The 13,449-nt window shown below is 34.7% G+C and overlaps 2 protein-coding genes across 7 annotated transcripts in view; one reads left to right on the top strand and one right to left on the bottom strand.

The window, feature by feature from the left end:
• CREB1 (cAMP responsive element binding protein 1) overlaps positions 1–9,772 on the top strand; it is a 57,784-nt gene extending 48,012 nt beyond the window's left edge. For 4 of the 6 annotated variants that reach the window (XM_029224695.1, XM_029224693.1, XM_029224694.1 and 1 more), the window contains one exon: positions 3,047–9,772. In XM_029224695.1, the coding sequence (XP_029080528.1) occupies positions 3,047–3,191 (145 nt within the window). In that variant the 3' untranslated portion in view covers positions 3,192–9,772. The remainder of the gene's footprint in view (positions 1–3,046) is intronic. The other 2 variants (XR_003793857.1, XM_029224697.1) reach the window with 2 other exon arrangements.
• METTL21A (methyltransferase like 21A) overlaps positions 1–13,449 on the bottom strand; it is a 54,755-nt gene that overhangs the window by 27,033 nt on the left and 14,273 nt on the right. The gene's annotated exons all lie outside the window — the stretch shown is intronic.

Genomic DNA, 13,449 nt, shown 5'->3' with positions numbered 1-13,449 from the left:
GGAAGTTATAAAAATAGAACAGAGTTCCAGATACTCTCTATCCACCTTTCTATAAGTTTAGCATATTACATAACCAGGCTGTGTTTATCAAAACTTAAGAAATTAACATTCTGTCATATACTATGTATAGTAATTAACATAGTATTTTTTATAGTGGTATAATAATATTAACTGCACTGTCCATTTTATTTGAATTTCCTCAGTTATTCCACTTCTATTCCTTTTCTCTTCCAGAATCCAGTCCAGGGTACCACATTGCATTTAGTCATCGTGGCTCCTCATCTCCTCCAATCTGTGACAGTTCTTTCCTTGTCTTTCATGGGCTTGCCACTTTTGAAGAGTAGTAGTTAAGTTTCTTTCAGAATATCCCTCACTTTGGGCCTGTGTGATGTTTTTATTATGATTAGATGAAGGTAATGGATTTGGGGGAAGAATACCACAGAGATGTAGTCTGCCCTTCTTGTCACTTCATATCAGGGAGCACATACCAGCATGACTCATTACTGGCAATGTTAACTTTGATCACTTGGTTAAAGTGCTGTCCAAGTGTTCCCGCTGCAGTTATCATTTTTCTCTTTTTACACACTATTCCTTAGAAGCAAGTCACAGATTTAGAAAGGGAGGAGAATTAAACTCCACCTCCTGGAAAGGAGAGTATCAAAGAACTTGTCATAGGTGAAAACCAACGTGGTAATTGGTGTTACTTTCGCAGAGTTGCTTGGAGACTATGCAAATATTTTATTTCTCTCTTTCAAGTTTTCCCCACTAATTTTAGTATTCACAGGGGAATCTTTCCTGCAGTAATTATTACTGTGATATTCTAATGAGGATTTTCTATTTCCCCAACCCTTCTACATTTCTTCTATAAGGAAAATTTTTCCCTTCCCCACATATTTATTTATATCAGTACGGTCTTATAGATACTTACCTTATATTCTTTGGGCTATAATTCAATATTATTATGATAAGGTATGATAAGATTATTCCAGTTTTGGCCATCGGGAGCTCTTACAAGTTGGTTCCTGTGTCCTTTAGATGGCATCTTATTTTCTTCAAGCACATCTTTACTTTCTGGCCCTACAAGGTCATCTGGGTTCAACTTCTCATCTTGTGTTTTCCCTGCTTTAGCCTTGAAATCAGCCATTTATTCAGTGAGTCCTAGTTTCTTTCATTGGAAAATGGTATTTAGAAATCAGTTAGGCAGTAGTTGTGCTCTTTGCTACTGAGGTTTCACAGGCCCTCTCAAAGGACAGAGCTAGGAAATATACACGTGTGTGTGTGTGTGTGTGCGTGTACACTGGCCCATGTATGCACACAACTATATTTCTGTACGTGTACATTACTATAATAAATATGTTTGTACTGATCCCTCTGACTCTATTCTGTAACCACAGGGCTTATTTTAGCCTTCCCTTCCCCCCTTTGCTTATTTGAACTTCGTTCTCTGACAGAAACTTGGCTTCCCACTAAAGATGGTTTATTTATGTATTTGTTAAACTCTAGTATATAAAATAGTTTCATAATTGCCAACTTGTGCCCCTATGAGAAACAAATTTATAATATAGCATTTATGTACAGTTCTTTCTGTTTTTAGCCTCAAAGTACCAGTGAAAGCACTGTTTTCAAAGTTACTTAGCTCTGCTTCTTTTTTCTCTACCCTCTTATGTCATATACATAAACATTTATAGTAAAGTTAGATTTCTCAACATCTACATTCAATTCTGGGATTCCCCGATATCCTGTTTTTTATTTTAAATTTTCATTACTTTACTTTTTGTGCTGTATATTTCTGTGGGGTTTAACAGACATAAAATGTTATGTGTCTACCACCACAGTGCCATACAGACATTTACACCACTCTAAAAAGAATCCCTTGTGATAACCTCTTGGTAGTCAGCCTCTACCCCCTCTCCCAGCCCCTGGAAACCACTGAACTGTTTTCCATCTTCTTGTTTTGTATTTTCCAGAATCTCATATAAAAACAGTATGTAACCTTTTGGATCTGGCTTCTTTCACTTAGCACAGTGCATTTAAGATTCATTGATAGTGTTGCATGAATCAGGAATTAGTTTTATCCCTGGTATTGTATGGATGTGGTTTATTTATCCATTCACCTTGAAGTTCATCTTAGTTTCCAGTTTTGGAGGATTATGAATAAATTTACTATAAATACTTACATACAGGTTTTTATATGAACTTTCAGTTCACTTGAGTAAATATCTAGGAGTGGCCTGGATGGATGGAATGGTAAGTGTATATTTAACTTTATAAGGAACTGCCAAACTGTTTTCCAGAGTGGCTGCACCATTTTGCATTTCTACCAGCAATGTATGAAAGTTCCAGTTGCTCTGTATCAAATGGTATAGTTTTATGTTTTACATTTAGGTCTGTGATCCCTTTTGAATTAACTTTTTTATAAGGTGTGAAATGTGTAAAAGGTTCACTTTTCTGTATGAACACCTGTTTGTTCCAGCACCATTTGTTAAAAAGACTATCCTTTCTCTGTGGAATTGCCCTGGTACTTTTGTCAAAATCTAATTGACTGTATTTGTATAGGTTTGTTTCTGGGGTGTCTAGCATACTTCATTGTTCTGTGTATCTGTCCTTTCGCCCATACAATCCACTAGGAGAATCTTTTCATTCTATCTAAAAATATTTAGATCGAAATTTTTGAGAAACTTTAAGAGGCACTCTCCAAGCCAAAGAGTTCTTTTTATTTTTTATTTAAAGCTCATTTCAATTTTGTATTCTACTCCAAAATATAGTAATTCTTAATTTAGTATGAAAATGCTTGCCACCCTTCTGCCCCATCAGTTAAAACTGGTGCTTTGAATTTTTTTTTTAATCAGCTTTCTATCGTATGTTAAAATTTTACATTAGACAATTTCCAAGTCATTCTGTTTATTTTTCTCAAACGCCTAATCTATAATATATTAAAACATTTGTTGCTTTGAGCTAAATCTTTTATTTTTAATGTAGTCTATCTAACGCAAAATAAATGATACAGAAATGTTGCATAATTTTTCCTGTCCTTTTTTGCTTGTAGGGAAGCAGCACGAGAGTGTCGTAGAAAGAAGAAAGAATATGTGAAATGTCTAGAAAACAGAGTGGCAGTGCTTGAAAACCAAAACAAGACACTGATTGAGGAGCTAAAAGCACTTAAGGACCTTTACTGCCACAAATCAGATTAATTTGGGATTTAAATTTTCACCTATTATGGTGGAAAAAGGACTGGCTTGGCCACAACCAGAAAGACGAAATAAACATTTATTTTCTAAACATTTCTTTTTTTCTATGCGCAAAACTGCCTGAAAGCAACTACAGAATTTTCATTCGTTTGTGCTTTTGCATTAAACTGTGAATGCTCCAACACCTGCCTCCACTTCTCCCCTCAAGAAATTTTCAGCACCACGAATCATGAAGAGACTTCTGCTTTTTATCCCCCGCCCTCTTCAAGAAGTAATAATTTGTTTACTTGTAAATTGATGGGGGAAATGAGGAAAGGAAAATCTTTTTTTAAATGATTTCAAGGTTTGTGCTGAGCTCCTTGATTGCCTTAGGGACAGAATTACCCCAGCCTCTTGAGCTGAAGTAATGTGTGGGCCGCATGCATAAAGTAAGTAGGTGCAATGAAGACGTGTTGATTGCCAAATTGACGTGTTTTCACATTTTCATTGTGAATTATGTAAGATTGTTAAGAGACATACCCTCTAAAAAAAGAATTTTAGGATGGTGTTGAAGAAATTAAGAATGAATTTGGAGTGCTTTCTATGTACATTCTCTTCAATACTGAAAACTTGTCCTTGGTTCTTAAAAATATTCTGTATTAACTACAGCTCTTCCATAGGGCAGTTTGTTGCTTCTTAATTCAATTCTGTATGTGTTCAACATTTTGAATACATTAAAAGAAGTAACCAACTGAATGAAAAAGCATGGTATTTGATTTTAAATTAAATCAAAGTAAGTAAAAGTACAAAGCTTGTTTTAGTTTAGTACTAAATTCTTAGTAAAAAGATGCTCATTAGTAAACCAGTCCCTTGAGTTATATAACAAGGTTTTTAAATAAATGTTTTTGTCATCGCCTTCAAAAATATTTATATTGTCACTCATTTACTTTAAAAGGTTTTTCTAATTAAACTGTTCCCCTTTGCACTTATATTATACCACCAACAGGAAAGCCTTCAAGATGTTAAAGCAAAGTGCTGTATTTGTTTATAAAATGTTATGTGTTGTAGAAAAATACTGATTTTAAATCTTTTCCGTATTAACATACTTTAACAGAGTAGTGAATTTTTTAATGAAAGAAGTTATAAGGATATAGTTCTTTTAAAGTACAGTATTAGATATGCACAAGGAAAATAATTTTCTTCAGACATATTTGAATGACTGCTGTACTACAATATTTGGATTGTCATTCTTGCAAAACATATCTTTGTTGTTTTCTTCTGTTGATAAAAAGGATAGCTATGCTTTAGCTTTCCAATATGCTATATACCCTTTGTTATTCTGTAAAGGAGCTACCTGTTTTAATTCCTTACCTATAACAGTCTGTATTTGTATGTATCACACATTGTTTCCAGTACTACTTTTAATTACCAATACTCATTTTATTCACTAAGCTTGATAAATTTAAAAGTTACCCTTTAAAAAAAAATAAGACTGAGGTGGATTTGAAAAATTGGAGATTGACATAATGTTAGATTATAATTTCTCATTTGAGAAGGTATTCCTTTTTTAAAAGAGAGTCTAGAATTTAATGTTTTATATTTAGTCATGGGTTGTTTTTAAAAGTTAAGTTTGTTAATGTGTTAACAAAATATGCAGATATGGGTGTTAATTATTGAGTCCATTTTGAAAAGTAAGATTTTTAATTAATGTTTGTAAATGGTATATTTTTATTTGTAACAAACCGTTGTCTTTTTTCAAGGATGAACAGAGTTTATGAAGGAGCACCATTCTAAGAATTGAGTGATGTAGTCTTAAATCTGGACAGTTCGCCAGATTCTCAAGAAGGCTTTCAAACGACTGTAAATTTTGTTGTTTATCCTGCTGAGCTAATGGGGAAAGTTATAGTGTAAAAATTATTTGTATACCTGCATAGATGTGTCATTTTCCAAAACTGGTTTAATAGAAACCAAGCAAAATAACAAATCTGTTCACAAACTAGAAGTCTTTCTTTGAGGCAGAATGTCAGACCTGAACATTTTAAAAGTAATAAGCTTTATAAATGAAAATTGCCTAGTATTTAGCAAGTTAAATGTTTTCAAAAGTTGAGGCTTTCTATTTAATTAGAAAGTTGGTGGTCCTCTTAGTCCCTGATAAATCAAGGCAAGTCACATCCATATTAGCTGGCTGAATTTATAAGTTATAAAAGACTGATTGCACTGGTTTGAAGTCAGTTACTTAATGGTGAGGTAAGAAATGTATTCTGTTGCTAAATCTGTTTAGACCCTTGGAGAGATTTGAAGATTTCAGTTTATACAGATAGAAATCAAGCATATTTTGAGCAAACTTTTTTTTAAGAGAATTGGGGAAAAGGTGTTTGTTTTTAAGCATGCAACTTTGAGAATCTTTGTTAAGAAAACAGCATAATTTTTAAAAATCTTAATAGCCAATAACATGTGGCCACATTATGTTTTTTCTCTTCATTGGCCAAAAGGGAATAAAAATGTCATCATAGGAATCTGTACATATGCTACTGATTTGCCTAGAAAATAGCAAGTTTGGTATTGCTCACTTTGCAAATATAGGGCCATGTGGCACTTTTATCTATAGGACAGATTAACTCTAATAAAAATGAAGTGGGAGGGGTTTATTTTTTATATATTGCTCTTATGAGTTTTCAAGCTTTGATAGTGTTTAGCTGAAAAGTGGTTTAGAAAGGGCTAGATCCAATGTGTTCACATTAAAAATTGATATCAGATGTAATTTTTAAGTTCATTTTTCAAATTCAAGTACCATATTGGCAACCATAATATTGTCATAGGTGCTCTGTTGATTTAGATATTCCTGGCGGGGGGGGAATGGCATTTGTATAATATATGTGTACATATATATATATATATATACATACAGTATATAATCTGAAGCTCTGAGAGCTCTTAAGTCAGGAATGCTGAGTATTATACTGAGGTCGGATGAAATTTTACATTTTTGTGTATTTTATTGCATCACTTTTGGTAGTTTCTTGGACTGAATTACCCCAGCACTCATGATTGATGTTTTTTAATCTCCTGGTTTTTTTTAATTGTCAGTTTTCTTTGGCTTGATACTTTTAAATATGTTACTAGTCACTTGAACCACCCCCACCCCCACCACCCCCCACAAAAAAGTATTTGGTTTTTGTGCTTTGTCTCTGGCAGCTATAACAGTGGTAAGAACATTTTGAAGATAGCTTCTAAAAGGTACCACTGATTTTTCAAAAATCATCCTGGGGGAGAATTTTTGGTGTTTTCATTTGAGCAGGGATTTTTGTCAGAAAATGTATCTTGATGGCAAGTCAGCAGTAGTGCTAGTATCTGAAAGCACAATGCCAGTCAGGCAGGCTGTCCGATCAGAAGTCATCTGGCTGAAGTTTATCTCTGTCTCTCAGGCCTAATCCCTGATCCTTTTGACCATTTGGGGTGACATGTGGAATCATACAAAGGCTTAGGAAGAAACAAGTTTGTTTAAACCAGGATGCTTTTACTTACTTTAAGTGACTTCAATCTAGATTTCATTTTTAATGTTTTTAGTTCTGTGATCAGCTGTAGTCAGCTATCAGCATATATTGCTCTCTTTATTTTGAAGATGAGAAGCCTGCTTAATTTTGCAGGATTAAAATAAGGCTAATATCTTAAAGTTAAGATTTTGAATTAAAGTGGGTTTTAGAGACAACTGTTAACACACCTTTTCAGTTTTTCCAAGAGGCTTTATTTGTTGCCATTGTAACCCTGAAAGCTGTTGGTATATTGTTTCCCATTGACTTAATACAAAAGTTGTATATTTATTTGGATTATTTTTACATTATATTCTTTGTAAATGTTTGGTGTAACTTGCACTTTTAAAAATGACCCTGTTTGGGTATTAGCAAACTTGAGAAATTCCCTCATCAATTAATTGTCATCTGACTTTTTATGTCTTTCTCCTCTCTTCAAATCATGTGGCTTTTTTTATGGCAGCTTTTTTCATTGATTAAAATATTGTAACACCTAAAGGCTAGCCTTATAAATGCTGTAAAAGAAAAATATCAGGAAATTAGATTAGACTAGCCCAGTTAATTAAAAGATGGGTTCAAACCCTATTTTATTGTCTTTCATCATGGATAAAGATAGAAGGAAAAGCAACTCGTGAATATTTATTTCCAATTTTAAGTAAGACTGTCCTCACCCCAACATTAATACTGTTTATAGAATCCCAAGATATCCTTGAATTTGTCTAGAACAGTAAAAGACTTCTCAAGGCAATTAATCATTATTATCATGGAGAACACATGTATTAATTTGATTAAATTTTTTCACTTTAAATTGTCTTTGTTAACATCACGTTTGACTGATTTCAGATGAGGAGGGGAAAAGTGAGGTATGCTTAAGTAAGCCTGTAGGTGAAGAATTGTGGTATAAATTTGTTCACTCAGTTGTACAAAGCACAACTAGAACTTTTTGTTGGATGGCTTGCATACATTTTGAATACTTTTAATGTTGATATGTTGACTTTTTTAAGTTGACTGCACAGTCACTGTACTAGGAACTGGTTTCCTTGACTTTCTAAAATCAACGGCTAAGAGAGGCACTAATCCCTGAGGGGTCGAACATATCATGAAGCTGAGTCAGTATGGAAGAATTTCAAATAAATCAAACAGGGTGCTGAAGTTCCATCTGTCTCATCTGCTTATGATAAGTTCTTATTGATTAGTGAATGTAGCTTAAGCCTTTGTATGTGTCCTCAGGGGGCAAACTTTAAGAGGGACCAGATAACGTTTGAATGGAGGAATTATATTTCAGGTGTTTTAGCTTGAAATTTATTTTTTAAAAAAAATTAAAATAGGAAAAAAATAGAACAAAGCCTGTGAAGCAATTTGATATTATAAACAGGCTGAGTTGTTTAGCACAGAGAGAAAATATTGACCTGTCTGCATTCTGGTACTGTGCATACAGGTCCTAGCTGGGTAAAACACGATACATTTTGAGTTATTCTCACCAGCAAGTAAAAGGAAAATGAACAGTCTTCAGGAAATGTCTTTTTGAAAGGGTCATACAGTAGGAAATTCAAGTTTTACCTACTTTATAGAGGCATTATTTAATACTTGCCTACAGAAGTATGGCATTTCTAAGCTTGTGTCTGAGGAGCATCTCAGAGATGTGAGAGTAAATCTAAAGTAGTTTAAAAATTGGTAGGGAAGGAAGACAATCCCTGCAGATAATGATCTTACGTTAGTTGGCTGAGTGAAATGATCTATCGTTGTGTTTGGGAGGTTTTATTTTCTTATTTTTTTAAAATTGAATTGGTATATGCTTTATAGACATTGTATTTTTATCCAGGTGCCACTCCAATTTGTGTATGTAATAAAATTATTTATATTAAAAGTGGGAAATAATTCGTCAACATTTTTCTGTGAGTATAGGTTAGGATGGCAAAGAAGAGTGCTAGTTTGCCGTTTTCCATGTAAAATCCCCGACTGATTTGTCACGTCAGTTGTCATCCCCCCCAAGAAGAGGAATTATTTCTAACCTAGCTGTATCACTTGAAACTTTAGAAACAAAATAATCAGGGAAGTTTCTAGAGAGAAAGGTGTTTGTTTGGGTTTTTGGTTTTGGTTTTGTTTTTATTTTTTTTTTTGGTTTTTGCTTGAGGATTGGGGTAAAGAATACCTCCCCCCAAAACTATCAGCACAAAACAGGGTATTGATTTTTAACTCTGATGTTGCTATTGGAGTTGAATACTAAATAAGTAACTATAGTGAGGGAAATACATTTCTAATAAAATTCCCTACAATCTAGAAACATCCCTGTTTTAATTTTTTTTTACCTAAATCTTTTTGTGCTTTATCTGTGTAAAAAGAAAAATGTACTGAGCTATAATGGATTTTATTAACACTATGTACATATTAGCTGCTTTGTGTTCAGAATGGTAGCAATTGCTTTGTATATTAAAGTGATCCTTGTGAATTTGTGAAATATTGTCATAAAGTGCTTTTTCTTACTGTAATCTTTGTGGTATCAACTGTCATAATACTCTTTTTACACAAACATTTATGTGCAGTCACATAAACATGCTTTTAAAAACTCCGGAAGTCTCTTTTTTGGGATGGGATCTCTACATTGTGGTTTTCGCTAGTTGTGCCAAGCTGTATTTTGGGGACTTGGTTTATTACTTTTGTTAAAGGGCAAAAGTTATGCTAGAATATATCACAAGCTTGTGGTGCACAGCAACAGAAAACTAACTCAAGCAACAAGAACATATCTTTAGTTACTTAATTTCACTGTATTCCTAGTTTTTAGCACAGGATTTCTTTTTTCAGTAAGATTAAACAGTGCCTATTTGAAGACCTGGAGATGTTACTCCCCTGTTGAGACGACCAATGGGAGGAGACATATGGCCAGCTGTCTCTAATGTCATAAAACGCATCTTTGCATTGGAAGAACTGATAAGGACAGATGACTTCCTGGCTCCCCCTGTAATTCTCAAGTTCTGTGACCATAAAATGGAAGGAAAGGAGAGGAGATATGGTTAATCTGCTCTTTGCTTAAAGCACAATAATAAAAGATTCTCTCCTGTACTATTGATTCAATTTCTGAAAATAAGCAGTTGCGTTCTAAAGGAATTTTTTTAATTGCGATGTTTATTAAGCCTGTTACCTCTGCCATTGTATTGAAGGAATTACATGAATTGTATTCCTTTTTTTTTTTTCTTCTACAAAGAGTAACACGTAATTTATTGTACAAATAGACATTTTTGAGAGTGAAAGGGTGAGGTGTAAACCAGGATTGTGCTGAGCAAACTGGGACCTGTGTTGACCCTCCTTGCAAACCGTGTTCAGGTGCTTGGACCGCCAGTAAAAGCAAAGAGTGCCTATCTTGTCTCCATCCATATCTTTGCTGTCACTTGCTCGTTTCACAAATACGTACCTGTTGAGAACATACTTCTGGGCACAGAAGTTCCTGTCCTCAAGACGCTCTAAGACACACAGCCAAGGAAACAATTCTAACACGTTTATACAATTTTCGCCTTGAATTCCAGACTCATATTTGTCATCTCTACTCTGATTGCAAAACAATAGGTCCGAACTGAACTTCTAATTACTCCTGTAAATCTGTTCTTCCTTTGGCTGGTTCTTCTCCGTCTTGCAGATGCTGCCATTATCCACTAAACGCAAAAACCCAGAAAAGCCCTGCCTTAATCAGTATTATCCTTCCCCTCACTGCATTTTAATTTCTCGACAACTTTCTTAAGTATATTGACCAAACTGGGGCTTAGGATTCTAATGAGGGCCTAACAAGTGAAGGGGAAAGGTAATTTCCAGGCATTTGAATGTAATTTTTATGATTGAGGTGCAATTCACATAACCAAATTTATCATTTTAAAGTGAACAATTAGTGGCGTTTAGTGCATTCGTAATGTTGTATTACTACCACCTATATCTAGTTCCAAAACATTTTCATCACTCCGAAATGAAACGCTGTACTCGGTAAAGAGTCACTCTCAATTTTCTCCTCCAGCCCTTGGCAACCACCAGTCTTTCTGTAGACTCACCAATTCTGGATATTACACATAATCATGCATTTATCAGTACTTCATTCCTTTTTATGTCTGAGTAGTATTCCAGTGTAGGTATATGCCACAATTTATCTGTTCATCTGTTATACGTTGCAGTTATTTCCATGAACATTCATGTGCAAGCTTTTTGTTCTGGGTCTCTGTTTTCAATTCTTTGGGGGTATACATCTAGGAGTGGAATTGCTGGGTCATATGATAATTCTGTTTAACTTTCTGAGGAACTGCCAAACTGCCTCATTGGCTGTACCATTTTACATTCCCACCAGTGATGTATGAGTGTTCCAATTTCTCTACATCCTGGCCAACACTTGTTATTTTGCTTTTTTAAAGAAAAATAGTAAAGCCATCCTCATGGATGTGAAGTGGTATCTCATTGGGGTTTTGATTTGTAATTCCTTAATGACTAATGATATTGAGCATCTTTTCATGTGTTTGTTGGCAATTTGTATACTTTGGAGAAGTGTCCAAGTTCATTGCTCAGTTTTTAATGGTTTTTTTGTTGTTGAGTCTTATGAGTTCCGCATATACTCTGCTTATTAGACCCTTAACAGATAATACGATTTGCAAATATTTTCTCCCATCCTGTAAGTTTTCTTTTCACTTTCTTGATAATGTCCTCATATTTTTTAACTTAGTTTTTTTAAGTAATATGTATATTTGGAAAAAAAACTAAACAGTACAAATGGGTGAGTTTGTGTATCCTTTTAGTGACAATCTGTGCATATACACACAAATGTAAATGTCTTTTCTCTCCTCCCTCTCCCTTTTTTATATAAATGGTGCTTTTTTTCCACTGAATGTGTCTTGGCAATAGTTGTATTTCACTATATGTATATCTACCTCAGTTTAACAGGTGTGAAGTATTCCATTGTATAGATACAGCATAGTTTATTTAACCAATACCCTCTTTTGTGGACATTCAGGTTGCTTGAAACTGCTGACTGTTAATATATATACAAGTTAGTATAGATATATACAAGTTAGTGTATCTCCAGGATAGATGCTGAAAAGTGGAAACTTATTAAGTATGGTTTTCTTCATATTTGGAGGGGGTTTCCTAAGCAGTATTAATCTGTTAAATTAATAAAAATGTCATGTTGGTTAGTATTTTTTATGTTAAACTTCATAGTCTCTCTCCTCATATATATGTATTATATGAAAAAAAATAGAAGTAGCAGAACCAGCCTTACACAAACTTATAAAAAAGAAAGCTGGCCCTTCCTTTTCTCAACTCTGTCATACTGTTTTCCCTTCTAATCTCCCTGAGAAACAGTTGTTCTCAGCTAGGAAACAATTTTTCAGTATGCCATACTTTCTAGTGTTAAATTTTAACCCTTCTCTGGTTGTAGAGAGAAAAGCATAACATGATTTTTAGAGCAGAAACTTCTGAGCTAGCAAATCCTCAATTTTTAAAGTGCAAAAAAAAGACCCTGAGGACTGCCCTGCTTTTTCTGCAGTTCACGTCAGTGCTAAGAGAGCCCAAGTCTCCAGTTTCCCACAACAGGGAAATAATACTCACTGTAGTGTCTCACCTCATTCTTGTGAAAGAACTTGAAAATGCTACTTCTGTCTTGGTAGAGGTTCTGGGGAGCAGAAAAATTATGACTTTCTCTGACACTAAAATAAATCACACGTCTGTTTCACCAACTATATCTAGGACCTCTAACCAATACTGGTACATGAAAAAGTGATTTTTGTTTGTTTTTTTTTTTTTTGCGGTACGCGAGCCTCTCACCGTTGTGGCCTCTCCCGTTGCAGAGCACAGGCTCCGGACGCGCAGGCTCAGTGGCCACGGCTCACGGGCCCAGCTGCTCCGCGGCATGTGGGATCTTCCCAGACCGGGGCACGAACCCGTGTCCCCTGCATCGGCAGGCGGACTCTCAACCACTGCGCCACCAGGGAAGCCCGAAAAAGTGATTTTTAAAAGTATCTTAAATTGTTAGAATTCCCCGGCGGTCCAGTGGTTTAAGACTGCACTTTCATTGCCGAGGGCGGGGGTTCGATTCCTGGTCAGGGAACTAAGATCCCACAAGCCGGTGGTGCAGCCAAAACAAAAAAATAGAGTGCTTGAATTTTTTTAAAGGTATCTTAAACTGTTATTTTTGTTTCTTGATTTCAAAAATGACTGAAAATGCTTCTATCAACCACTATAAAAGCATAGAGATTAAACAAATGATGTTGGAAGTGAATCTTTTATATAAGTTCATAACAATTTTGTTACTGAGAATATGCTTTACATTTTGATATCCCTGAGAATAGGCAATTTAATAAGGTAACTGATCTGTAAAGGAATCTGTATTTTTCATGAGTATATGTTTATTGAACTCCCTTTATGAAGAGGTCACTGTTAACACTTGAAATATAAATATGAGGTACGGTCCTTGTCTTATTGGAGCATAAACTGTTTGGTAAGATGAAACATTTCAGACAATGTTACTCTCCCCTCAGTTTTCAATCTAGTGTTCAGTTCACTTAGATAAAGTATTTTGATTGATTATAATTCTGATCCTTTAGTATAAAAGAATAAATGTACCGCTAGAAACTATCTGAAGATGGTACCAAGGATTCAGATGGTTCTATCATGAACTAAAGCAAGATACCCTTAAGAGGTAACTACTTAGAAGACAACGGCGTACTTTGTAGTTTTAGTTCTAAGAATCTGATGTATATTTTAACTTAGCATCTTGGCCATGG

This window comes from Monodon monoceros, unplaced genomic scaffold (genome assembly GCF_005190385.1).
Source record: "Monodon monoceros isolate NGI ecotype Baffin Bay Population unplaced genomic scaffold, NGI_Narwhal_1 Super_Scaffold_16, whole genome shotgun sequence".
NCBI lineage: Eukaryota > Metazoa > Chordata > Mammalia > Artiodactyla > Monodontidae > Monodon > Monodon monoceros.
Note: the sequence above shows the minus strand (reverse complement) of the source record. Positions and strands in the feature narration are given on the sequence as shown.